A 27,107-nucleotide genomic window follows, 5' to 3' on the forward strand; every position below is an offset into this window, starting at 1 on the left:
AATTCTCAGATTCGACGATGCCCGACTCATTTGAAAGTTATGGATGTGGAAAAGATGGCCGATGAACCCAGACAAAACACCCTCCCTTGGTTTCAAAGCCCAAATCCCACAATATGGGGCATACTTGCTTGAGAAATCTGTCACTCAGGAACCAAATCAGGTGCCAATATTGAGAGCCCTCATTCTCCCGGGGTTCTGGTGTTTCGTATCACCCCCTACCTGTTGCTCAGTTTCCATCTTGGCATAGAGAGCAAGAAGGCACACAGGGAGTTGTGGTGAAGTGCCAAGGAGGAGGTCGTAGAAACCAGAGTTAAGAGAACTGCTCAGATCTATTTCATGAAAATATTGGGGCCAGTGAGTAGGGCAAGCACACTTCTTTTCCTTCTAAGTATCTTTCTCTCTTCTTCTTCCTCTCTCTCCCTCTCTCTCCTCAACTAGCCAGCAGCAGATTTGGTGCAGGGATGGGGCAGAGGGTGGTAATTTCAGGTCAAAGGTTACCACCACATTGGTTGGGAGAGCTGGGGAATGAGACAATGGGCGCCCTCACCGTTTCTGAAAATTGCAACAAACAAAACCACTTGAGAATCTAGTCCCTGGAACTGTGTCCCAGGGAATGTCTCAGGGCACAGGACCGTGATGGGGGTGCAGCATGGTATTCCCAGGGCCTGAGTATCTCGCTGAAGCCTCTTGGTCGGCTGTTCAGTGCACACCCAGTTATGTGTTCTGCTTTTCACCTAACATCGCCAGGCAGACTCTTCACAGCCCCATTGCTAGAAATTAGGTTTCTTACAGCTGCCGTGCAATCAAACTCCATTCACTTTCCTCTTACTGCTTCCTTCTCTCTGCCCTTGGCCAGATGTAACCTGTTGCTTCACGAAGCAACCTTTTCTTGCCTGTGCCCCACCGGCTCCTCTTTCACTCCCACCCACTCGCTGAAGTCCTTATCACCAGCGTAGATCCGTGTACAGGGCCAAGCCCACAAGAACTCTGCCAGTGCTTCAAGAGTTTTCTCTCCATGTCCTCTCTCGAGTCATGCTCAGGTCTGCACTACTAACCCTGGGACAGAAAAGTCAGAAATCTCTCAGACCCCTCCCTGAAAAGTCCTATTTCTCCTTGGAACAGAAAGAGCTTTCGAACGTGTTTTCCTGGGGTTTTCAGTTTGCTGGTGGGTGGGTCTGGAGTGGGCATCCCGTCTGCACATCTGGTAGGGGTGCTTTCCAGATTTTCCTCATGACTCTGGATCAGTTTCTGACTGCTAGGCGGGGCAAAGGCTCCTGAATTTTCTGCAAGGCACCTCCCCCTGTGAGCAGAGCTTGGTACAGCCCAAATAGTTTTCAGGTTAAGAAAGCCAGAATCTTTGTTCAGCCGCACTGACTGAACAGACTTTGTAGGGGTTACCTGGCTAACAGCAGCAGCGGCGGCGGCAGTAGCAGCAGCAAGGCTCCTTGGATAACTCAGGTGAGGAGAGAGGACATTTGCAAACTCATCCTGCAATTTTATTTGCTGGATAACTTAGAGTCTAAATGAAATGGAGAAACTTGCACTTTATAGGTGAACTCCGCAGCTATAATTTTATGGTTTGTCTGGATCGAATGTGTGTGCGTAATAGCAGTTTGGAAACTTCAAAACTAATGGAATTTTGGATTGCTTATTTTTGGAGGGGGGTCTAAGGGGGTAATTGTGGTTGTTTGGCCATGAGACTTTTCTGGTGATATCTGCTAAGGTTTTGTTTTTTGTTTTCTTTCTTTGGTCTTCTGTTACTTAAAATACCTGGTAAGGAAGGACAAACCTGGGAGGTGAGTGTGAGGGGGGAGAATCCCCATTTCAGGGCTTTATTCTAGCTTCTGCTGACCCCTAACTGTGGGCAAATTATTGAAATGCAGGCAGAATCTTGGAGCCACACTGTGTGCAAAAGGTCTTTAAGCCCTGGAAGCGGGGTCCATGGGTGGTACAGTGTTGCACAGGAGGAAGTGGCAGCAGGTTGATCTTGGCTACTTCATGATCAGCCCCTGGCCGGCCTGGTTTTGTTTTTCTCCGATTCTTGCATTGGTGTAAACATAGGTTTGCAGTTGGGGGCTCTCTCCGTCCCCACCGCAACTACATCGTTCTGGAGGCTTAGCTGGACTGCTTGACCAGAGCAGGCTGGGCTGAGAACGGGGTGGCAAAAGGATTGGAGCGTTGCAATTAAAAATTGGTTCTGAGGATTTGGAGCTTGAACTATGGTGACCAGCACGTAGGAAAATTAAACAAATTCTGCCATCCTGACAGTTACTTCTGGCGTCAGGATAAAGCATCCTGGTTTGTAATTAATGTTTTTATTGAAATTTGACTAATGTCTCATTTGCTAATATTTGTTGTGACATTAAGGACATTTTATAGTCTGAAGGAATTTACGAAAAGATTCTACGGGGGACGGCTAATTAACTTGCATTCCTCTTGCAGTTTGTGTGGATGAGTATGTGCGCACAAACACGCATGTGCGTTTATGAATACTTTGGATTTGAATAGCATTCTTTATTTATCCTTAGCAGGCGAGGCAGAAGTCTAAACAGTTGTGTAGTCAGGAATAGGTTAAAAAGCAGGCTTTCCGTATCCTTGGGAGTTTTCAGTCCCTAAATTAAAAGCAGAAAAAGCCCCTTTGTGACCCCCAAACAGTGTTTCTTTGATTAGCCTTGATTTGAAATCATCTCACCTTCTGACAGCAATTCAAAAACAAAACTCCTAAGTGCATCCTTGTAAGAAGAGGACAATAAGAATTTTCAAAAGCAATGTCTTGAGGTTTTGTGTTGGCATGCTCCACCCCCCATTTTTTTAAAAAAAATTGTGGTAAAATGAGTCAGGAGGTCCAGGTTTTAGTGCTAGCTCTGCCACTAACTGCAACCTTGGACAAGTCCCTTCACCTTCCTGTAAAAGCAAGGAATCGGACTAAGTGATCTATCTCTAAGAGTCCATCCGATGTAACATGCTAGAAAAATTGGAATTAGATTTTTCGCAAGGCTATAAAATCAGACTTATAGGATGGGCTTATTCCAGCCAAGAGAGAAAAATAAAAGGGGTAGTGGGGCAAGTCAGCCAAAATGGAGAGGTGGAAGAGAGAGGAGGTACTGAATGGCAAAGGGGCCATTTTATATTGGTCTTTCAAATGTTTGTGTGTGTCTTACTTAAAGTATGTGATCAAATCTCCTCATTTTTCACTAAGGACAGAAAAGGGATTTAACTTGCTTAGAACGAGCGCTTCCTAATACTACTGCCCTACATTGGTCTTATCCTTAATAGTTAAAAAGCACGTTCACATTCCTAATTTTGTTAGATCTCCCCAATAACACCCTGAGGTGTATATGGGGCAGCCATTTTATTCCCACTGCTCTTATGGGGAAACTGAGGGACAGAGATGTTATCTACACTAAATGACGGTATTTGGGACTGGATCTCCTGACAATGTGTGCTCCTTTCATGATTTTGAATTGCTTTTCATTTTTTGAGAGAGTTCTGCAACAATGGAATTAAAGGAAATTGTGCACTCTTTTTTCTTGGAATTTCTTTGAACTCAGGGTCTTCTCTCTGGGCAGAGTAGATGTGTCCTATATAAGGCTGGATCAGAGGACTTTTGTGGTCCCTTTCAGACCTCAGAATATCTGGCCAGCAACTTGAATCTGAAGAACCATATGTTCCTTGGTAGATGCATTCTCTAAGGTGTGGCTATGCTTCTGCCTGTGTAGACATGGAAAGCACTCTTCTCTGGGTAAAATGTGGATGCTGAATTTTTATTACTTCTTCTTCTCCAAGCCCCATTTCTCTCATCACACCACCCCCAGGGGTGAGGATAGGGACCCCCGATTGTGGTGAAAGTGGCTGCTACTTCATGCCAGGGCAGAGTTAAGTCTTCTGTATTCACTTTGCTCTGCAAACTCCTAATTGCTTTGACCTCCGATTTTGCCCCAAGTAGAACCCAAGGGGGAAACTGGGGAAAAGGAGAAACCAGCCAGGAACAACACTCTCGGGGGGCCCTGTTCTCTCCCTCTCTCCCCCTTAAATGCCGTCCCCTGCCCTCCCACTCACCGCAACGGAAAGCAGGTTGTAAAACCGCAGACTGGATTTCCTCTTATCAGATCATAATTCTCTTGAGTAAACTGAGGCAGATTTCATTTTTAAGAGCAAAATCTGGTTTCTACTCTAAAGCTGACCCACAGGTAAAGAACAAGTGATTTTTCTCTTAAGACTTTGTCCAGCTTCCCAAGCTTTCTAGTCCGGTGAGTAGCAAAAGCTCCCTCTCCTAACTGTGGCCTCGTGTTCCACGTGGCAGGCTCCCTTAACTCCCCCTGGCAACTCCTAACTCACCACACCCTGGAGCTAGCTGTGGTTCACACGGCCTTCTTCATTCTCTCTGGACGGAGGATCCCCACTCAAACAGGTACTTCTTAAGACCATTATCTCAATACAAAACTCCACACCCTTTTTCACCCAACCACCCATAATACTAGCCCTCAGGGCACAAGGTTCCCCTTTTAAAATGTGCCTGTTCCCTTTGTTAGCTGGAGGCCTTCTTTGGTTGATACTCAAAACCCCAGCTTTGCTTCTGTTTACCGACTTTCCTATATGTGGTCTTTAACCTAAAGGCTCTCTTGTCTTCACAGCTGGGTACAGTAAGATAGCAAAGAAGGAACATTCCTTTCTCCACTCTCCTACGCCCTGACGGGGCAAGTTGTTGATGACAAACCCAAGACACATTTCTGAGTTTCCAAAAGTTTTCTGAGACTTAACTGATGAACCCTGAGAAGTGAAGTGTTCAGATTCTCCCATGCTCATCAAACCATGGAAATAAAGAACCTTTTCAATATCCACCACGGCAATGAATTCTAGGCAGAATGCCTCAAAGTTAGGTATCATGTTTGCTTTGGAGGGTTTTCCTCATTTGAGCTAAAAAAAAAAAAAAAAAAAGCCCTTCTTTAAGAAGGCAGTGAGCAAAAGAAGCAGTGCGGTGTGATAGAAAGCTGTACACTAAGTCGGGTGTTACACGGACCAGGCTTTGAGTCAGCTCCGCCATTTTCGAGCTGCCCCTTGTCTGAGCTGCCGATACAGAATGAAGGGCACAGATAACATCTACAAAACATGACTGCCACGAAGAGAACATGAGCTGAAATGCACCCTTCAAACATTAAATTGCCGCACAAACATTAATTTTCTACATAAGACATTCATCCATTCCACAAATGTTTCCTGAACAATGGCTGGGTACCTAGCTCTGTGCCATGCAGTGAGAGGGCTTACAGTGTGTATCTTGCACTTATGGAGTCCTTTCTACTTATTCGAAACACCTGTACACTAAAAGGAGGGCACTCCCCTGTTGAGAAAACTGAGGCAACAAGAAACCAAGGTCACAGCAAATGGCATATAGTTTTCTGCTACCTAGTCAGAAATTGGGGGCAATTCTACTCTGCAAGTCTGATGGGGCGTGGCACTGCAATTGTACTCTAACGAATGCCTGTCAAAATTGAGGCTATTGCCCGCTATTCCTTATTTTCTGTGTGCCCCTCAAATGCATGTGCCCTCACCCAGAAAGCTTGAATTATCCGCACAAGCTGTCCATTCTGTCTCTGATAAAGTCGACTGGAATCATACCGGGTTTGAAAATCAAACTTGATTTTCTTCTCAATTGATGCCATTTCTATCAGTGGACAGGCCTCTTTATAAAATAGGGATTCCCTTTGCAGGCTTCTTGCCTGCCTTGCCATTTGACTAGGTAACAAGGGAGACTGGCAGCAGCAGCGGGCCTTCCCAAGAACAGGAGATGCTCACTTACCCAAAATATTCAGGGACTAGGGGGCTCTGGGAAACTAAATATTCTAATTGTCCCAGACGACCCCCCATTTGCAGTCCCCAGCCTCTGGCAATCCACCCAACCTTCCAGGAAAAGCGAGAGGCACGGTAGGGTTTGTTGTAAGTTTGAGCACATGTAAAAATTGGGGTCCATTTGTAAAAGGCCCCAGAAAAGAGCCTGGGCATACATTCAGATTGGCTCTGATGCTGCTTAATGGAAAACTATTACTGATACCATCCACGACTTCAAACACAGTGAAATACACGTTAATATTTAAAACCCGTGGACAGACTTAAATCTGATGACCGAAAGCATTTCAGTACTTGCAGTTTCCTGTAGCCTTCCATGTGAAAAACAATTGCCAATAAACAAGGCTATGGAAAAACTGGTTATTTTCAGCTTCTTATTCCTTGGATTCAGAGAAAGGGTAAGTTTGTTTACACATATTGTAGGTTGAAAATAACAGCGAATTAAATTTTTTTATGGTTTTCAAATGGGGAGACTTCTTTACCAGTAAGGCATTTCAATGAAATACTAAAGGAACAGGAAGTAAGATAGTAGAGAGGTCTGATTAATATTACACTTTTTATAAAATAGCAACTGCCTCATTATTAACTGAGTTTTGAGCTGTGTTACCTACACAGATATTCTTTAAAGTGCTAATGAATTAGCCTTTTTTTTTTCAAATTTCGTCTACTTTTTAGCAGACACTCTGACCTTAGCCAGATTTTTTGTTTCAACCCTCATGTAATCATAGAATATAGACACAGTCATCCTTAAAATATATTTTTGAAATACTTGGTGCATATAGATTTTACAACCCCCTTCTGTTTACCATTGACTGTCATCAGAGGATCATTAAAATCATTACAAATCTATCTTTGTGAATCAAGCAAAGTAATTAAAAACCCTATTGTCACCCCAAAGCTGTTTAAAATCAAATTTACCTTTCAAATTATCCTCATAAAAACCAGTTTTCAGGGGCATTTGAGTGTGGGGCACTCTGATAGACATTGCCTGAAGAGCCATTATATTAATTCTCTGTATAGCCATGTGACAGTTGTTTTGTTGTTTTTTTTGTTTGTATATATATTTTTTTTCTGTACGCGGGCCTCTCACTGTTGTGGCGTCTCCCGTTGCGGAGCACAGGCTCCGGACGCGCAGGCTCAGTGGCCGTGGCTCACGGGCCCAGCCGCTCTGCGCGTGCGGGATCCTCCCGGACCGGGCACGAACCCTCATCCCCCTCATCGGCAGGCGGACTCCCAACCACTGTGCCACCAGGGAAGCCCTGCTTTTTTTTTTTTGTTTGTTTGTTTTTTTTTTTTTTTTTTTTTTTTTTAAGAAAAGAAAGCAACAGTGTATTGACACGGGGTAAGAATCCACCAAATTAGTGTAACTGAATTTCGGAGTCTGTCTTTTATGGTGGGCAAATGTTTGCACACTAGACTTTGAAGAAGAAAGACGCAATCTTTCTATCTTTCCTTGTCTTTGGAGGCCATCTGCTGAGCTCTGTTTCTTGCTTTAGTCTTCCTGGCCAGTAATAAAAACGCAAATCTCTTTAATGATAAAAGGGAAGGAATTGTGTAAAAGGGCTTGTTAGACGTGAAAGGGGCTGATTCTCCCCTCAAGTACAAAGTGTGTGGCCCTTCAGGGCACCAAATTATTCTGAATGTAGTAAAGCGATTTTTTCCCCCTTTCTCTTCAAATTTAGAATTGTTCTGTGCTTGAACTCCTCCCTGCCAGTGGAAGGTGGAAGATTGCCCTTTAAATAATAATGACTCATGTTTAACTAGCAATCTTAACGTTTATTATCTATTTTTCCAATAAGATTGTTAAGGCCCATATTACCCCATTTGGCAGATGAGGAAACTCAGACCCAGAAATGGGTCTTTAGATGCCTTATCCCAAACCCCAAACTAATTTGCTGCAGACCTTGGGCCCTTCCTTCCCTGAAAATGGTGACTTTTCCTTTAAAGCTAAAACTGAGGTGCCTAGCTCTGGGAATAAATCACTGGGATGACAACTGTTTGTCTAATCTCAGGGAATCTTTAAAAGACTTGAGAACTTCTTCCTTCAATAACAACAATTTTCTCATTCTAGACATAGTTTGACATTATGGGTCCTCCTCTGAAGCTCTTCAAAAACCAGAAGTACCAGGAACTGAAAGAGGAATGCATCAGGGATGGTAGACTTTTCTGTGATCCAACCTTTTTGCCTGAGAATGATTCACTTTTCTACAACCGACTGCTTCCTGGGAAGGTGGTGTGGAAACGTCCCCAGGTAACTTTGTTGTTTCAATTTCTGTTTCCCGCTTGATCTCTTTCATCATAAATCTACTTGGTCCATTACTTCACTCACACAGCCCACTGCATATAGACCAGTTTAGCAGACAACTTTATTTATTTTTTTATAGCATAATATCCTTTTTTATATTTTTAGAGCACAGCAAAATTAAGAGGAAGGTATAGAGATTTCCCATGTAATCCCTGCCCCCAGACATACGGAGCCTCTCCCATTATCAAATGCCCCCTCTCAGCGTGGTACCTCTGTTACAACTGGTGAATTTACACTGACACATCATAATCATACGAAGTTCATAATTTACATTAGAGTTCACTCCTAGTGTTGTACATTCTATGGGTTTGGACAAATGTATAATGACATATAACCATAATTATAGTATCTGAATATTTTCACTGCCCTAAAAATTCCCAGCAGACAGCTTTAAAATGGGAAGTTTTATGGATTTGTGCTTCTGGCTCTAACTTGAGGAATATTGAATTTTAGTCACATTTTATCAGATTTAGTAATTTAGAAAGAACAAAAAAGAGATATACCAGGCTTATTTTCTTTTGGAAGTTCATTTGAGTAAATATGGTAACTCAGAAAGCAACTATACTCTTGTTTCTTTACTGAGTTACCTATGACAGCAACTTCAAGATAATCTCAGACCATTGAAGAGAAAAACTTATATGGTGAGCATAAATGAAATAAACTCAACAGGGACAAGATGGAGTTTGAATTGGGGGAGGGAGACTTCTTTGCTGCTCTTTGGATACCATCGTCTGTATTCTCCCACAATTAGCAAAGTGGGATCCAAGTAGGATTGTAGCTCTTTCACCACCTCTTCATAGTTACTATGGTTCTCTGTGGAACATCTGTATATTGTGTCTCTAAAGCAAGTCTCAGAACCCCTTTACAAGTCCTACATGAGTGGGAGGTCAATGTACAAAATGATAGGATGTTGGAATCTGGAGAATAAACAGTAACCTGGTTATATCTAAAGGGTTTGACTAGATAGAAGGATATTCAACCTGGGCTCCTTCCCAAAGTGGGTGACCAGGTATATAAGCCACCAAGGGCTGTTATGAAATGCAGATTCTTGGACTTTCACAATATCCTGAAGACCTTCTGATCCTGTTTCATGATGTACCTTTTATATGCACTATTATGGAACCATCTCAGTCAGCAACTCAAGGTTTGCCTTCTTCAATGAACAATTTCCACAGCTTGAACTCCTAAAGGGAGTTCTTACAAGAGCTACTTCGGTTTATGTACGTTGCCACCAGGGGGTGCCAAGATACATGGGTCACGTCAAGGCTCTTGTTTTCTATGTGACTCAGAGGACATGTCTCCATTTTTGCCCATAAAGTATGATAGCCACTGAGAATATAAGAGTTGGAGAAGTTCTATCCATCAGAAGGAAGATTACACTGCTGTTGAGTTTCTGTGCCTCCAGTTGTTGACATCCCTATAGATCACTGACCTGCAATACAAATCTGGAAAACATGAGCAGAATTCACTAGCCACTAATTCAGTATGGAGAGAGGTAAGATTTTTTTTCCCCAGAATGCATGGAGAAAATAGAAATACACTGTTTGGGAGCCACTATTATGAAAGGATGGTGATAATGAGGGCCACCACTCTGTTTTGATGGTTGGCTATGAAAGAAAGGAGATCAATAGGGCAGAAGTAGCTGAAAAGAAGACAGGAAATTGAGGGAGGTTTTCTGGGGGAGGGTGTCTTTTACAAATAGGACAGACTTGAACATATTTATAGGCTAAGGAGGAAATAGTAAAGAAGGAGAGGTTAAAGACACAGAAGAAAGAAGGAATAATGGATGGGGGTGAGGTCCTGGACGAGGTGGCAGGAGATCTGATGGGCAGTAAAATCGCAAGGCCAACATGAAGCCATTTTCCTGATGTGAACCAAGCCAACAGTGCTTCCTGTATTGGCCCGTCTTTATACATATCCTCCCTCCCCCATCTTGGCTCAGTCCTTTGTCTTTTGCTTTCATCTTCCAAATTCTGTGGATTGAGTCCTAGATAAATTAGCAGGGAAGGAAAAAAAATAACCACTGAAATAATCCATCTTGCCTCTGAGGCAAGCAATACCCCTTCCAAGGTGAGGGAGTGTCAGAAAGAGAGAGTGAATGGGGTAGAACAAGGCATAAGCATTTAGGGCATGTCTACTATGGGCCCAGATACTGTGTTTGGAGTTTTCTGTACATTTTTTCATTTCATCCTAATTTGCTATAGCTTAGTAAGGTAGGTATCTTAAAAACCACTCTGATGTAATTCTTTTTTCCTGGTGTAAAAAATAAAGGTAGATACTATGTTCATTTTATTGATGAGGAAACTGTGTCTCAGAGAGAAGGTAAGAATTTTCCCAGGGTCAGACTACTAACAAGCTGGGAATTGAATCCAGGTTTGACTCCAAAGCATGTATTAGTTTTTACTCTACCACGCTGCCATGTCAGGGAGATAGATTTGCTCATGTCTCTTTTGGTAAAATAGGTAGCTTCCCTCCAGTAAGTTCTCACATTCCCCCTCACTGCGTTGATGCTGTACACCCATTAATTGATCCAGACTCTTCCATTTGAGAGCATACTCTGAGCTTAGCCTTGATTAGGCCCAAAGAGAGAGTCAGTTGGGAAGCATTTATCGAGCACTTACTGTATGCCAGCCTCTGTGCAAGATACAGATGAGGCCTGGGGTGAGGGACTCCCATTCCAGCTGACGAGATGGATATTGAGCTATCGAAGAGTTAAATAAGAAATTACTGCTTCACAAAGGAAATGCTATTTTCAGGCATATAGCCAGTAAATCATACAGGGTTTTGAAGAAAAGCAGATCATGGTGGATTGGAGCGGTTGAGGCGGAGGACTCTTGTGGGGAGTAGGGGGAAAAACAAGGTTCTGGACCACCATCTGAGTCTCTTCAAAAAGCCGGAGATTCCTCTCCAGCCAGAGTGGAGGCCAAGCCTAGGGGCAAGAACCACGTCAAAGTTCTCTGGCCTCCCATCAGGAAAGCCAAGAGACAGCCCTAGGCCTCTCTAAATTGGCTCAGGAAGACCAGATGGGTCGTTGGACTCACCTGCCTCATTGGCAAGGTTGAGATCCTCATCTGCAGGGAAGCTTACAGACATCTTGTCCCTTGGCATGCCACCTCGTCTCATACTCAAACAGGGTTAGTTTCTGAAGTCTCTAAAATGGAAGAAGCACGATTAACCAGATATTTTCTGTCTCTTTCCCTCCTGGGTTGCAAAGCCTTCATGTCTGTAAACACCACTGCTAATCAAACCAACCAACTGCAGTCAAGCGCCACCATCCTAGGGCAGGATTGAGATCCCCTTCTTCCCACTTGCCACTTCCCTGCTGCGTCCTAAGGAGCCACTTTAGATAGGCAGGGATTATGAGAGTGTTTTGCAATTGTTCGGTGCCAGTTTATCTGCCCATGCCTTTCAGAGGAAGATCCTTCTCCCTAACACCTCCATTGGTCCAATGACCCCAGCTACTGGTCTAGCTTCCTGGGTACACAGATATATTGCCTGAGACCTGTACTCCTGGGCTTTCCTGTCCTCCTGGACCTTCAGCATATAAAGTCTTAGCAGATTCTAAGAGCTGAGTTCCCCTGAGTTACAGTGTGATCCTAAGACAGCAGGTAGGATTTTTAGGCTGAAATCTAGCCAACAAATTCCCACAGAAAATCTCTTCTCCCGCGACTCTCCCCTCCTACCCGCCTCTGGCTTTTTTCCTGACTGACTCATACCCAGCTACAATTGTGTCTTCGAGTCAGACACAGCTATTCTCCTGCTAAAATGGAGCAAGGCCTTTTGGGGATTGCACAGCCAGCTGTGGAGGAAGCCAGGGCACCTGCACAAGATCTAGCAGCTCTCCTGTTCAAGTTTTGAGTTCAGCCTCCACTACCATGGCCCTTGCCCAGGTCTTTTCACTACCTTGGGTGAGAAGAGGCCGATGAGGTTCTGGATTAAAGCAAAGATGGGAGGAATGGGAGGGAACGGTTGAGAGGGGACATTAGAAGCAGAGGGAGATTGCATATGAGGGACCCCGATAAAGGAGGAAATATTTTTGTCTTTGTGCTAATAGAAATTTCCAACACCCAGCTGAATGGGACACCTCTGTAGAGTAGTTTTGGCCTAGACTGTTCATGAATTTCTTTTTCTTCCCACAGATCATGTCCCTCCACGTGAATAGTACTAAGTGGTTTTTTTGTTGACACAGTTGAAAAGAGTTGAATAGGCCAATACTCTTGCCATCTGTCCTATTTATTTTAGATTCTGAATTTAAAAAACGCTAACAGCTTTATCAAAGTACAATTTATACACCATAAAATTCAGCTGCTTTAAGTATACAAAACAATGATTTTTTAAAATAAATTTACAGAGTTGTGCAAACATCACCACAATCCAGTTTTAGACCAGTTGAATCATCCCAATACAATCCCTTGTGCACATTTGCAGGGAGTAAACCCCTCCTCCCCCCAGTCGCAGGCAACCAGTAACACCCTTTCAGTTTCTGTCTAGATTTGCCTATTCTGTACATTTCACTTAAAATGGAATCATAAAAGCTAACTTCTTTAGATTAGCATGATTTTCAAGGATCATCCATGTTGTAGCATGTATCTGTTTCTTTTTATCACTGAACTGTATTCCATTGCACAGATATATAAATTTTTCCCAATAAAGCAGTTTGGGATTTACACCTGGAGTCTCCTTGCAGAAGTCTGAAGGTTTAAAGAAGAAGATAATTCTGTAGTGACTTGCTTGTCCAGTTTGGAAGTGGAACTTAGGCTTAAGATATTATTCTATGGTTCAATATTGAGTTTTCCTTGGAAGGGTTAGGAAGGAAGAGAATGTTTCACCAATGACAAGATTGTCACACAGAAGCAAAACTCCCCAGCAGGTAAAGTTGACTCCTTGTGCAGGTGGTTCAACATTGGTCCCTGAGCCGAGGTCCACCTATAAATGCCATGTCTGGAGATGATACAATTTTCTAAGGATAAGATAATGGTTGCTTGGGCTAGCTGATAAAGCCCTCAGGCCCTGAATGGCAGCCCTGGGCCTTCTGGGGCGACTTAAGAGCCTTGGACTTAGTCCTGATGTACCTACTGCAGGGCCGGCCTCACTTGTAAGTGTCCACACTGTCCCCATCCCCATGGGACTGCTAGACTGCCCATAGCACTTTTGAAATGCCTCCACTCTTCTGGCTGCTGGTTTTCTAGGCAGCCTTTCATTTTACTGTGGTCCTTGAGGTTTACCCTGGACCTCAATGTTTATTGTCAGCAAATTTCACCTGTGTAAAAAAAAAAAATTGCTAAATATGTGGATGTGGTAGGTGCAAAGAAAGCCACATAGAGTGACATGCGTGGGGCTCCAAGACTTATAACTGTATGCCTCCCTCCCCACCCCACCCCACCCAGAGATCTCTGGGAAAGGAGATGAAGTAAGGACAATGGGAGGATCTCTCAATGCTCAGCTAAGAGAACATACTTCCTAGAGACGCTGCTTTGCTTGTATCAGTAGAAGGCTTTGGCTCAGAGATGGGGGTCTGCAGAGACCATTCCTGGATTTACTCTTGGTGCTTGACTTCCTAGTTGTGTGTTTTCCCCCTAAGAAATTATTTTGCCTTGACAAACAGCCCAGTTCAAGGATCACGTTGACTAGGCCAACACAGCTGGGAAACATTAGAGGTTCAGCAATCTTTCCTACCTCTCAAGCCACCCAAATATGTGACTATGTGAGCTGTGACCTCTCCTCCAACTCCACTCCCTACCATTGCAGCAGAGCTTGGGCTGAAATGTCCCATCTGCACTCTGCATCCCAGCTTTGACTTACAGGAAAATGTCTCCAGCCTTGCTTCCTTACCCCCGCAGGAATTAGAGCCAGTTTTCTAAATCTAGGGGAAAATTCAATAACTATCCATTTCATTGTTTTCAGATTTGTCACCAAAAAGTCCATTTGGCTGTTAGATTTGCATTGGCTCATTATCCTTTACCCTTTCTACCTCCTTAGCTATTTCTAGTCTTTCACTTCCTTAAAGAGGTAAAAAAAAAATGTGGCTTAATAAAAATGTTCTCCCATGCTTCACATCATGGTGCTGACATACATAAGAGTTTGATTCATATTTAGTGGATGAAATTGAGAAGATTAAAGCCTAGAACCAAAAGCTAAGACATGAGTTAAGCCAGTCTTCCAGAATGATGGAGAGCTTTTAGGTGAGCGTTAAGCAAAGAGACATAAAACACTGGGATGGATGACTGGAGAATCAGTTGCATCCCCCCCTGAAGAGCTTCACAGTATCATCCTTTGCATGGTGACCATTGATCAACTTAAAGGCAAAAGGATGAACCAGCTGATGTCTAGAGGGTTCCTTCTCTAACTGTATGTGGCGAACCTAAAACTTTAATCCTAGGTCTACTAACTAGCTAAATGACAGGAGAGGCAAGTTACTGCCCTTCTCTGAGCCTGTTTCCTCATTTGTAAAATAAACAGGTCGACAAAATAGTCTCTAAATTCCTTCCAGGTTTGACAGTCTATGGACTGTTAACTCATTTTTAAAAACCCATTGTTAAATAGCCATCCATCATGTATGAAGAGTGGTGAAGTAAAACTGGGGCATGGGCCAGTTTATGAGAGGAAATGGAAAATAAGGTGGTTTTTTTGCCCAAATGTATATTCTCCCATGATTACACACAGCTTTACACACACACACACACACACACACACACACACACACACACTATATATATATATATATTTAAATATAAAATCCATTCACATTAGTTGACAGGAGAATAATTATCCAGTTCCTCAATTTGAGTTCTGTTTCCATGTCTTTTTGCTTATTTACATGATCCTTTAGTTCTTAAAGATAAGTTGACATGCCAAAAGTGTTTGCTGAGCCTAGATCCCTGCTGTGAATTAAAGCCTTGTGGAAAATCAAGACACTGTAATGTAACCCCAACCACTAATAACTCTACATAAAACCAGCAAATAATTTGCCTTAATAATCTAAAAACACACTTTTCCACATATTGATGTTCACTTTATTGTTTTTTCATGCTTGGAAACTATTATATGCATCATCTAAGTCCATGAAATCACTGTATAACTTTACATCTTGCTACAAATAAAATGGTAATGCCTGACTCAGAAAGGAAAAACTGTGTTTCGTCTCATCTTAGAAAGGGTAAAGAAACAATCAGAAGAGAAAGAATATCAGGATTAAATCTACCCAACACACCTGCTTTATGTTCAATAAGTGAAAAAACAGGCGGCTCCAAATGCATGAAAAAATTTTAGTAAGATAGAACTCTTCTCCTAAGACAAAAAAGTAATGAGACACCAGACATGCATCTATTAAAAAAAAAAAAAAGACCAGAAAACCAAAGCTGACGACAACCCACCTAACTCTCTCCATTTGGCAAAGGGATGACCAATTAATCTTCAATTTGGACTTGTCCTTGCCCAGAATGCCTATTCCTTTCCAGAGTTATTTTGGCTTTTAAAGAATATATGGAATGTTTCATTCTGTAGACCAGACCCTTCATCAAGGAGAATTATGTCCATTAAAAAAAAGAAGTTTGAGAACCAGAAAAATATAGCTGTCTCTATTTAATAATTTTAAAGGATATATGTCTAGATTTTCTTTCCATTTGAGACTAAGATTTATTTCTGCTGGGTAAGCAAAATGTCAAGGTACTGGCCAACGGCCTCCTCCACGAAGCTGTCTCCATCTACCCAAGACTTCATTGGTATTTCCTGCCTTTGAACTCTGCAAGGGCTGATACTCTGAGTCACGCAAACATGTCTTCAATTATATGGTGTCATGTATGTGACTATACCTCTGTCCATGACTGTCTCTCTACTCCTTATGCCTCCATACCTCTCCTTTGTCCAACTGCTAACTCTAGTCATTCTTAAGGCTTCAGCGTGAACATTACCGCCACTATTCAAATTATTTTGTCTACCACCAGGGAAATTTTGGGGATCCTTCCTTTAGGCATTGATTATACTTTGAAAATTCCTCCATTACATTGTGCTGGAATTGTATTATTTGGGCCTCATTTTCCTACTTGCAGTGGGAATGGCACAGCTAATGATATGTTGGGGAAAGACACACACGTACACCTCAAACAAATACTTCCCCCACTCTGTCCAGGTTCTGAACATCTGCTGTGGGAAAAGAGTATCTGTTGAAGTGCTCCTACATGCGGTCTATTACCACCTGCTATTAGTGCTGCTGCCATCTGTATTCATCCAAAGATGTGGGGAAATCTTGTTGCATGGACACCGCTGTTGCCTTTGCTTTATGTTAGAAAGGGCTTCATGTATAAGGTCTCCTAACTCATTTTTTCTGGAGAGGGAGAAGCATTAATGTCCACCTCTATCAGGCCTTGTCTTTTAAGTGCAATCACCCATCTGAGCACAGGCGCTTCAGAAAATCTCATCCTGACAAATAGGATCAGAATGTAATGTGCTAATCCCTCATTCTCCTCTTTACAAGCTCACTGCTGCAGTGAAAACTCTCTAAACCTCAATGATAGCTATGTCTGAGGGCTCCCACCAGCACGTCTCATCCTGTCTCAGTCGCATCCTCTCCTTCCATTTCTCCTGCCACCTTCCCACATGTCCCTTTTTCCTGTGTCTTGATGAGCTACTGCTTTGTGTCTGTTTCCACAACCCCACAACCTTTCCTTTCTCCTACCTGTGGAAGTCCTGGTAATCTTTCCACCTTACCTCATCTGTGAAGTCTGTCCTGCCTAGCTGAGCTCACGCTGACCTGTGGGGAACACTTCCCAGACTCTTAGAACCAACTGTTGTATCCACAGGACATCTGCGATGACCCCCGTCTGATTGTGGGCAATATCAGCAACCACCAGCTGACCCAAGGGAGATTGGGGCACAAGCCAATGGTCTCTGCGTTTTCCTGTTTGGCTGTTCAGGAGTCTCACTGGACAAAGGTACCGACCTCACTCGGTTCCCACCTTCTTATCTTTAGTAACTTTAGGAAAACTCAGCTCGTACCTGTCTCAGATTGTTTAATTCCTGAAGTCAGAAGTATTAATGATTGAAGGTGATTTCCCTCAATTTTATTATGAGAATTTTCACAGATACAGAAAGTTGAAAGAATTTTACAGTCAACACCCATTTACTCACCTAGATTCTACCATTAACATTTTACTCTATTTGCTTTGTCACACATATTAGGTGATCTTTTGCCACTTGCAGTGCTTTGACTCAGTAGCTCTGCATATTTGCATTCTCAGGACCTACTGGGGTAAAAAGCCACTGGGGGCCAGGAAGTCACTGACAGATATGAACAAAAGAAAAGGTGAGAAAGGTGGAACTAGATCATTGAAAAGGTTCTAATAAATTATAAGAGTACAAAAATTCCTTTGGCATTTAGTCAGAGTTCAAGGCAATGAAGTGTTGACCTGGGAAAAATTAGAGCATTTTCTTCAGAAAATAACAATTTTAGAAGATGAATGTGTAATTGTATTTAAAAAGGAGACTTTCCCAAATGTTATTTTATTCAAGGTGTGAATAAAATCTATTGTCTATAGAATCTGCACAAACTCTCTTGGATGGACCTTTAAAAACTGAAACCACAGGGGGCCTTGTGTTTTGATTGATTTTGCTTTTTAAAATGCCTTGTTTATGTGGTTAAATATGCAACCACGAATATGTTTGTGTAGACAGTCTCTCATGATCGAGTTTGTAGATTAACTGTGGTAAATAATTTAACCCATAACTTGCTGCCCCCAGTCACCCTGTGTGTATTCAGGGCAAGCATGGTAATACTATCCTCAGCAAAACTGAACTCGGGAGCAAAAATTGCAGAAAAAAATGCCCTACCGGGGACTTCCTACCTAGACCCAAACCAAATGTATTTGGTGTGCTTCCTGTTGCCACATGGGATTTGCCAGAAGTCGACTGTAATCTCAATATTTGGATATGGTCTGGTGCATAACAGTTGATTGAATGTTCTTATACTTCCAGACAATTCCCAACCATAAGGAACAGGAATGGGACCCGCGAAAACTAGATAAATATGCTGGGATATTTCGCTTCCGTTTCTGGCATTTTGGAGAATGGACTGAGGTGGTGATTGATGACTTGCTGCCCACCATCAACGGAGATCTCGTTTTCTCTTTCTCCACCTCCATGAATGAGTTTTGGAATGCTCTGTTGGAAAAAGCTTATGCCAAGTAAGGAGGGGGGTTGGCTAGTCAGTGGTCAGGCTACACAAGGAAAGGAAGGTCACATTCATCCTTGGGAACTCATGCTCTCCCAGCTTAGTCTTGGGCTTTAAATTGGGTAGGATATCAGTCAGATCCAAGGCATTGCTTTGGACCTGGGAACGGCCCTCCAAAATTCCAGATGAGAAAGAAATCAGCTGTTCCAGTTTCCACTAAACTCTTACTGCTCCCAGGTGCCCTCTTCCTGCTGCTGATCTACAGATCACATGGCATTATGGCTGCAGATTTTCTCCTTGTCTGATATTTACCTGTAGAAAGAAGTTTCTGCATGGACCGTCCTAGATCAACATAGCCTAAACCTAGAAATCTGACTATATTCTCAAAATATCTCTCATTTTGTTACCTAGAGAAAAGCTAGCCCGTAAAGGCTGGCTGGGCAAGGACTGTTTTAACTTGGGGGAACAAGATGTCCTTGACCTGGAAAAATACTTTCACAAAGATAACTTTGCATATTTGCCCCCAGGCTGCTTGGCTGTTATGAAGCCCTCGATGGTCTGACCACTACTGATATCATCGTGGACTTCACTGGCACGTTGGCTGAAACTGTCGACATGCAGAAGGGAAGATACACTGAGCTCGTTGAGGAGAAGTACAAGCTGTTTGGAGAACTGTACAAAACATTTACCAAAGGAGGTCTGATCTGTTGCTCCATTGAGGTTTGTACTCACCAAAACCACTCTTCACTCGCTTCTGGCAGAGGAGACCATGACATTTAGTGGAGAACATCACCCTTACCCTGGAGATCCAGGACAAGTCATTAGGAAACTCAGAAAGCTAACAATAGGCACTGAGCCCTGGCGCAGAGGCTAAGGAGCTTTAACCTGTTATCCTTTTGTACCAGTCATCCCGCTGGAGGCCGATGTAGCATCCGAGCTGATGTAAACAGTCTCTGCTCCTGGGTGTGGTGGTTGTAGCCCAATGAATTTCAATGCTCTTCATACCAATGTACTACCGTGGGTCATTTGAATTGTTTGAGTTGTTATATTAAATTCTTTATTTCCTTTCCTTGGCTTGCTTTGTGTCAAGTTAGGTGGCAGGATCAAATTTCTATCTGCATAAGAGAACTAGTTTCAACCATACTCGCGTAAACCAATCAAGGAAGAGGAAGAGCCAAGCCTTGGATCTCCCAATTCTTGTGCCCTTATGTATCTTTCTTTGCTCTCAGTTTCCCAATCAGGAGGAACAAGAAGTTGAAACTGATTGGGGCCTGCTGAAGGGCCATACGTACACCATGACTGATATTCGCAAGATCCGTCTTGGAGAAAGACTCGTGGAGGTCTTCAGTACTGAGAAGCTGTACATGATTCGTCTGAGGAACCCCTTGGGAAGACAAGAATGGAGTGGGCCCTGGAGTGAGATGTGAGTGGCTTTCCACCTTGATTGTTGCATCCCCAAAGCCCTATACGTTCTCCCAATCCCATCCCTCCAGACCGCTAGTGAGCTGTCAATGCTTAGTGACATCTGTGGGTCCTTCTCGGACATGGGGCCTGTGACTTAGCTGGTGGTGAGACAAAGCTGTCCCAGTCCTCATGTATTCTGTTCCTTTGGCATCCTGCTTACTGTAGGAAGTCAATGGCAAACATAATGGCTTATCCCTTTGATCATTTGCCTTTAGTTCTGAAGAGTGGCAGCAACTGACTGCAGCAGATCGCAAGAACCTGGGGCTTGTTATGTCTGATGATGGAGAGTTTTGGTGAGTAGAGGTTTTCTGTGCTAAAGGGAATCGGGGCTTCCACGTGGAACTGCAGGGGTAGGTATTAAGTATCATCCTCATTTCTTTCCTTCCATTCAGGATGAGCCTGGAGGACTTTTGCCGCAACTTCCATGAACTGAATGTCTGCCGCAATGTGAACAACCCTATTTTTGGCCGCAAGGAGCTGGAATCGGTGGTGGGATGCTGGACTGTGGATGATGATCCCCTGATGAACCGTTCAGGAGGCTGCTATAACAACCGTGATACCTTCCTGCAGAATCCCCAGGTTTAAATCAAATTCTTTTTCTTTGCCTTCAAGTTATCAAGGCAATAGGAAGCCAGGTCTCACCTCGGAGTATTTCTTTGACATCAGTTCTCCCATTTGCAGCTATTGTGTAATATTCATCAACCAAGATGCATAGGGATTGGCTCAGATGCCTGTAAAGCAGACTGTGTCTCTTTGCAGAGATGTGACTTGGTGACATTCTCAAATCCAAGCCACCTCCTCTGGCTGCCTCTCTCCTGACCATATTGCTGGGTATGCTTTGACACTCCCTGCTTCCTTGGGATGGTCCCACATTAGAGAGAAAGGATCTTCTCCCTGACGTTTTCTCAATTCTTTCTAATTTCTTTACTGCCTAATTGCTCTCTTGGGTACGCATGTACTATATGTGTCCTCTTTCTCATGCAGGTGATTCTTCTGAACCCCATCATTAGGCCTCCCTTTTCTCATCTAGAATACCAGGTCATTCTTCTCAGGATTTGAATCGCTACCCTGTCAATGACCCCGTTCCATCCATCTCCCATTACAGTGCTATTCCAGATGACACATTAGAGGTCAAGCCCAGGCACACCCCAAAGCAAAAAATCCAAACATCCAAAGCCTGAAGCTATAATAACCTTGATGGTTTTATCTGCAAATGTGCCGATGAGCTAACCCACTGGAGACAAGACTCCTGACTATATTGCAGCCTTTCACATGAGTGTGTCTTTTCTTTCCATGAACTTCATTGGCCAGCCATTTGGAAGGATACTAAAGCTGGTGGGCTGATTTACTTAACTCATAGTTTTCTCCATTCCTTCCACCTTAATTGTCCCTAAAGAAAAGAAAACTCCTATTGCCACCCCCCTTCATTTACAGCCTTGGAGACGCTTTAACTATCAGGAACATATACCAACCTGGGGAAATGGGCTTTTTGGCTTCACTGTTTAAGTGTCTGTGCAGGATGAACCGACAGGGGCCTCGTGAGCGCATGTTTCTGCGTCTGTTTCCCGTTTCTTGGTGCGAGGGTTGGGGGAGAGAGAGGGAAATCTGATGCCTTTTAGTCTTACTTCCCAATGGCACCATGATTCCCCAGATGATGTTTGGGAAGTCTCTAGAACAGGCCTGCGGCATCCTTAAAATGGTGAGAGCAAAGCATCAATTTACCAGGGAAATGGATCCGGCCCCTTCCACAAGTCACACATCTGGGCTGGCAATAGGAGGCTAGCCTAGGGGAATGCTGCAGTGTCAGGTTAAGTCAAGCGAGGATGCTTTCTGTCTTTGTTGATTCTCAAATTTTCCTGTGTACAGCTTTTAAAAACAAGGGGATCGTTTATAAGATTTTTTAAAAATTTATTTATTTAATGCATTTATTTTCGGCTGCCTTGGGTCTTCATTGATGTGTGCAGGTTTTCTCTAGTTGCGGCGAGCTGGGGCTACTCTTCGTTGTGGTGCACGGGCTTCTCATTGTGGTGGCTTCTCTTGTTGCGGAGCACGGGCTCTAGGCATGTGGGCTTCAGTAGTTGTGGCACGTGGGCTCAGTAGTTGTGGCTCGCGGGCTCTAGAGCGCAGGCTCAGTAGTTGTGGCACATGGGCCCAGTTGCTCCATGGCATGTAGGATCTTCCCGGACCAGGGCTCGAACCCGTGTCCCCTGCATTGGCAGGCGGATTCTTAAGCACTGTGCCACCAGGAAAGCCCACAACGGGACAATTTTTAAAAACCCAAGATCCTACCAAGAACTTATTGAAACAAAGCATACCCTCTTTGGCATCAAAGGCCTAGGTATAAGTTGGCTCTCTCAACACATGCTGAATGCCATAGGGAGAAGCAAACATTAGGATCTGCATTTAGCAAGTCAATGGCAAAGCTCAGAACATAACCCAAGTCTCTGCTTCGCAAGGTAGAGTTTTCTTCCCTGAAATTTGAGCTGGCTTATCTGAAACAGAAGTGCTAACTAAGCCCCTTGCTGGCCTCTTTCCCTTAGTACATCTTCACCGTGCCCGAGGACGGGCACAAGGTCATCATGTCTCTGCAGCAAAAGGACCTGCGCACTTACCGCCGCATGGGAAGACCCGACAATTACATCATCGGCTTCGAGCTCTTCAAGGTAAGAATGGGCCTTTGGAGCAGAGAGAATGATGGCAAACAGTGTCAAAATTAGGACAGCTTGGGGTTAGGGGAATTAAGAAAGGTCGAGGGATAAAGGAAGTAGAAGAGCTAGGATCTTCCAACGCAAAAACTATGATTTGAGTGCAATGGAGCATCTCCTTCTCTCGCATTTCCAGGTGGAGATGAACCGCAAATTCCGCCTCCACCACCTGTACATCCAGGAGCGTGCGGGGACCTCCACTTATATTGACACACGCACTGTGTTTCTGAGCAAGTACCTGAAGAAGGGCAACTACGTGCTTGTCCCAACTATGTTCCAGCATGGCCGCACCAGCGAGTTTCTCTTGAGAATCTTCTCTGAAGTGCCTGTCCAGCTCAGGTGCTGTTTCCTTGGCCAGCCCTGCCAACTCCCATTCTGTGCTTTGCCTCCAGTCCTAACCCTTTTGGCCCTCTTCCCCTAGGTGGACACTCAAAGGGACAACTTGTTCAAGTCAGATTTAACTGCAGTGATGGCAGGAGAAAGATTTCTCAAAGTGGTGTGGGTTGTGAGAAGTTCCCTGTGGAGGTCAGAGCTTCAGTGCTTTGAGCTGCCATTTAAGGAGAACAGGCCTATAGCCTAAGCTTTTCCACTTATATTTAATCTTCTGTTCTCTGGCTGACTCTTTCTTCTCTTAAACAGCTGGCACTTCTCACTGCTCCTCTATTATGTTCTGAGTGCTGGGTCACCAAAGCTACCTTTTCACCCCAGCCCTGCCTACTCTGATCTTTATCTGCTGGGCCTTAAAGCAAGGGGAAAGGAAAACATACTCATAAAATATAAGCCATGTCTGAGGAGGAATGGGCTAGGTCACTTGGCATTCCATGTTTTTCAACAACAGGGTCTGCTTTGGCGAGCCTGTCTCCTCATCAAAGGTCATTCGTCATGGATGACGTGTCTTCTTTTTGATGTTCCAGGGAGCTGACTCTGGACATGCCCAAGATGTCCTGCTGGAATCTGGCTCGTGGCTACCCGAAGGTTGTTACCCAGATCACAGTGCACAGTGCCGAGGGCCTGGAGAAGAAGTATGCCAATGAAAGTAAGAACTGCAGGGGTGTCTGGGAAAGCAAAATGCAGTTTCATTTATTGCATATATGGTTAGAAAAGATGGTCACACATGATTCTCTCCAGTGGTGTTTCCTGTGTAGAAAAGTCAGAATGGCTGTCAACCGTGGTAGGAAAATGGGATATATATATAAACAACAAGGTCCTACTCTATAGCACAGGGAACATATTCAATATCCTGTGATAAACCATAATGGAAAAGAATATTTCATAAAGAATGTATATGTGTATAACTGCATCACTTTGCTGTACAGCAGAAATTAACACCATGTTGTAAATCAACTATACTTCAATTTAAAAAAAAGAGAAAATGGGATATAAAAGTCTTTGGGCAAGGGCCTATCTTATATTCATTTCTATATCCCTATATAAAGTATAGAAAAGAAAAGGGAAATAAGAACCAAAGTCCTAGGTCATTCTAGTACCCAGGTGTTATGCTAAAAGTCTCAGAATAGACTTAGTGAGATAGTTTCTTGACTAACTAGAAGGATAGTGTTAATCACCGTGTTAAAAATAATCACTGTGTTAAAAATAAATGTTACTTTGTTCCAGCTGTAAACCCATATTTGGTCATCAAGTGTGGAAAGGAGGAAGTCCGTTCTCCTGTCCAAAAGAATACTGTTCATGCCATTTTTGACACCCAGGCCATTTTCTACAGAAGGACCACTGACATTCCTATTATAGTGCAGGTAAGGATGTGAACAGGGCTCCTCAGGTAGCTCATATTCAGTACCAGATACTGGATGATCCCAAGTGCCTCACAGATGTCTAGGATACAGAGCAAGGCTTATCCTGGTTTTTTGTTTGTTTGTTTTGTACTCGAAGACGCGTCCCACCAGGCACAATCACTCGCTTCCTTATGAATCTCCATCCTAAATCTCCTCTCCTCTGTTTCTTTCATTGTGGGCAGAAGCCCGCGTGCTGGTAGATACCATGCTAACACAGGCACTGTAAATTCCCATGTGGGGACGTATATGCCAGTTCACATGACCCTCGCCCTGCTACTCAGAATGGAGCACTGTGGTTTGGCTGTTTTTCTGACTTAATGCTTCTGACCAGCTGCCTTTCGGCGGCCATCTCACAGGTTAAGGTTGATTCTGAACTCTGACTGGTGGCTTTTCGTCTCTGCTCTTTGAGGTACTTAACCAGAGAGGTATCAGGAAATACAGTCTCTTGGTTTTTAAACAGACCTTTCAAAGCCCGGCATTAGGTTCCAGATGCCACTTGGCAAAGTCCAGTGTTACACAGGGTTGCTCATCTTCACTTTCTTGACTTGTCTCTCCAGGTCTGGAACAGACGGAAGTTCTGTGATCAGTTCTTGGGGCAGGTTACTCTGGATGCCGACCCCAGTGACTGCCGTGATCTGAAGTCCCTGTACCTGCGTAAGAAGGGTGGCCCAACTGCCAAAGTTAAACAAGGCCACATCAGCTTCAAGGTTATTTCCAGTGATGATCTCACTGAGCTCTAAATCTCCAGCTCCGGGGAATCCTGACAGAGCTTTCCCATCCCTTTTTCTGTCAGATGCTAGATCTTATCTAGGATTCATAATCTTTTGAAAGAAAGAAATTCACAGTAATTAACTTTTCCTTTCTTCTGATAAGTTCCCCATACCTCCCGATCCGAGTAGTAGCGTAAGTAGCTACGTAACCTATATACCTCCAGCAGCTGGACAGGGGGAGGTGACAGTCCTATCTGGAGATCAGACAGATGTTGGCCAAGGAAAGATCTCTGGGGCTTCCGGGGGTGAGATTCATGCAGGACAACGACAACAGCCTGGATACCCTACCGATGTCTTAGCTGTTTTCAGGTGCCCAAAATGTTTCCCCTGTAGGGCATGTTGAGGAAGGGGGAGGGGTGATCAAGGCCAAGCAGGTCTAGCCTGACATCCCAACTCCTGACTGAACACTACAGGTGTCCCAGCAGCCTTTTACCCGGCAGCCAGAGCCTGTTTATACATCCCCAACCCTTACCGCCAGCACCGCCAGCACCACCAACAACAACCACCACCTCTGGAAAGTGTAGTCCTGCCCTGACCCAAGTCACCCCCCACGGTAGGTTTTACCTTCATGTTGAGGAAGCTTCCTAGGTGCTTAATCAAGAGCTGGAGTTCCGTGAGGCTCAGACAGTGGGAAGGGCCTGAGCTCCAGCTCCATGGAAGCCAGCTGTGTGCCACACGAGGGAAAAGTGGAAGAAGCTGCAGTGGGAGACAAAGCCTCGGTCCCCCACGCATCCACACACACCTACACTCACACACGCGCACGTGGGCGCGCACGAACTACCGTTCAGGCAGTCAGCGGGCAAGAGGAAGGATGAGTAAGGACCACGCAGGATAAAAGGACGAGAGACTCCATCCAGGCATAGTCCAGCCAGTTTGGGGCCCCTGACTGCAAATGTGAAACCTCCTGCTGCTGCTAGGTTTACAAACAAGCCCGTTGTCCTGTGCCTCCTAATATCATTGGTACTGAAGACCCCATCTGGGGGGCTTGAGACCCCTCAGGCTTTTCTCCCAGTTGGGAACGTTCACTCCCTGGGGGTGTTTGTTTGCCCTCTTGTTTTTTCAGTCCTTCTATAGAATTTTCTCTAGAGTCAGTCATCCTGAAATGTTCTTCCCTCTATCTCCTCTATCAACATTCTATCCCTCCTTCAAGGCCCAGCATAAATGCCACCTCCTCCATGAAGCCTTTCCCCATCCCCCAAGCTCCACCTCCTAGCATATTTCAACGCTTCTGCAATGATGAATAATATGACATAGTTGTAGTATACTTAGTCTAGTCCAGCACGCGATCATTTAAAAATTTTTGTAGTTTTCTTAGCTCGCTCCTTTCCCTACCATGTTGTTCAGTCTAACTTCTGCAGTGCCTTCACCACACTGCCTTACATAATCCAAACCACAATAAAGTTCACGTTTAATAAATTGACCAGTCTTGACTTGATTTGGTGGCACAGGAGAGATGGTAAGAGTGGCCGTCTGCTGAGACTCCTTTGCCAGCGGTTAGAGGTAGGGGTGGGAGGAGGGGTACTTCCTGCAACCGGAGCCCAGGCTTAAGTCTGATGGATGCAGAGGCCTTGGCTGTATTCATCCAGGTGGGGGAGGGGCTGGTAGAATGGAGAGGTATTTAGGGGTATTTGTGTGATATCAGGGGTTACATGATTTTGAAACCCCTCTGAGATTGGACTCAAGACCAAAGCTACGGTGGCCAGATCGTTCAAGGGCAGGCCTTCCAACAGGAGACAATACCATCCTCCCTCCCACCATATCCCTGAGAGCAGAACGGATGTGAAGACTTCATTCACTTGCTTCCACACTTAATTTGTCATCTGCCCATTTTAGGGTTAGGCTAGGAGGGAAACTCTTCTCCTTTTTCCTTGAGCTCTTCCTCCTGACAGGACAGGATGCCCAGACAGGGGAGGCATCTCCAAGCTCAGCAGAACTGACCTCAAGCACAGCCCTCATTCCCTGTCCCTGCGGTACTAAGCCAGAACACACTGGAGATGACATATTAAAGACAGGCATTTAGATGTGGTAGAACTTTTCCAGAAATGAAGTCTCTGATACAGA

At 44.1% G+C, this 27,107-nt stretch overlaps 1 protein-coding gene across 1 annotated transcript; it reads left to right on the forward strand.

Annotated features, from left to right (window-relative positions):
• Positions 1 to 1,352: 1,352 nt before the first annotated feature.
• On the forward strand, positions 1,353 to 26,465 carry CAPN6 (calpain 6). The gene is made up of 13 exons (XM_059050003.2): positions 1,353 to 1,458; positions 7,919 to 8,098; positions 16,951 to 17,082; positions 18,122 to 18,330; positions 18,845 to 19,037; positions 19,547 to 19,740; positions 19,997 to 20,074; positions 20,174 to 20,360; positions 22,322 to 22,444; positions 22,623 to 22,825; positions 23,401 to 23,522; positions 24,101 to 24,237; positions 24,834 to 26,465. The coding sequence occupies exons 2-13, from the start codon at positions 7,934 to 7,936 to the stop codon at positions 25,014 to 25,016; spliced, it is 1,926 nt and encodes a 641-aa protein (XP_058905986.1). The 5' UTR covers positions 1,353 to 1,458; positions 7,919 to 7,933; the 3' UTR covers positions 25,017 to 26,465.
• Positions 26,466 to 27,107: the final 642 nt, after the last annotated feature.

The sequence above is a fragment of the Kogia breviceps genome, chromosome X (assembly GCF_026419965.1).
Source record: "Kogia breviceps isolate mKogBre1 chromosome X, mKogBre1 haplotype 1, whole genome shotgun sequence".
In the NCBI taxonomy this organism is placed as follows: domain Eukaryota; kingdom Metazoa; phylum Chordata; class Mammalia; order Artiodactyla; family Physeteridae; genus Kogia; species Kogia breviceps.

What these genes read in the sequence shown, in the direction of transcription:
- CAPN6 (XM_059050003.2), top strand. Translation starts at nt 7,934, where the DNA reads ATGGGTCCTCCTCTGAAGCTCTTCAAAAACCAGAAGTACCAGGAACTG. An exon ending in TGGTGTGGAAACGTCCCCAG is followed by an intron (nt 8,099 to 16,950) that starts GTAACTTTGTTG and finishes TTGTATCCACAG; the next exon opens with GACATCTGCGATGACCCCCG. An exon ending in GAAGAAGTATGCCAATGAAA is followed by an intron (nt 23,523 to 24,100) that starts GTAAGAACTGCA and finishes ACTTTGTTCCAG; the next exon opens with CTGTAAACCCATATTTGGTC.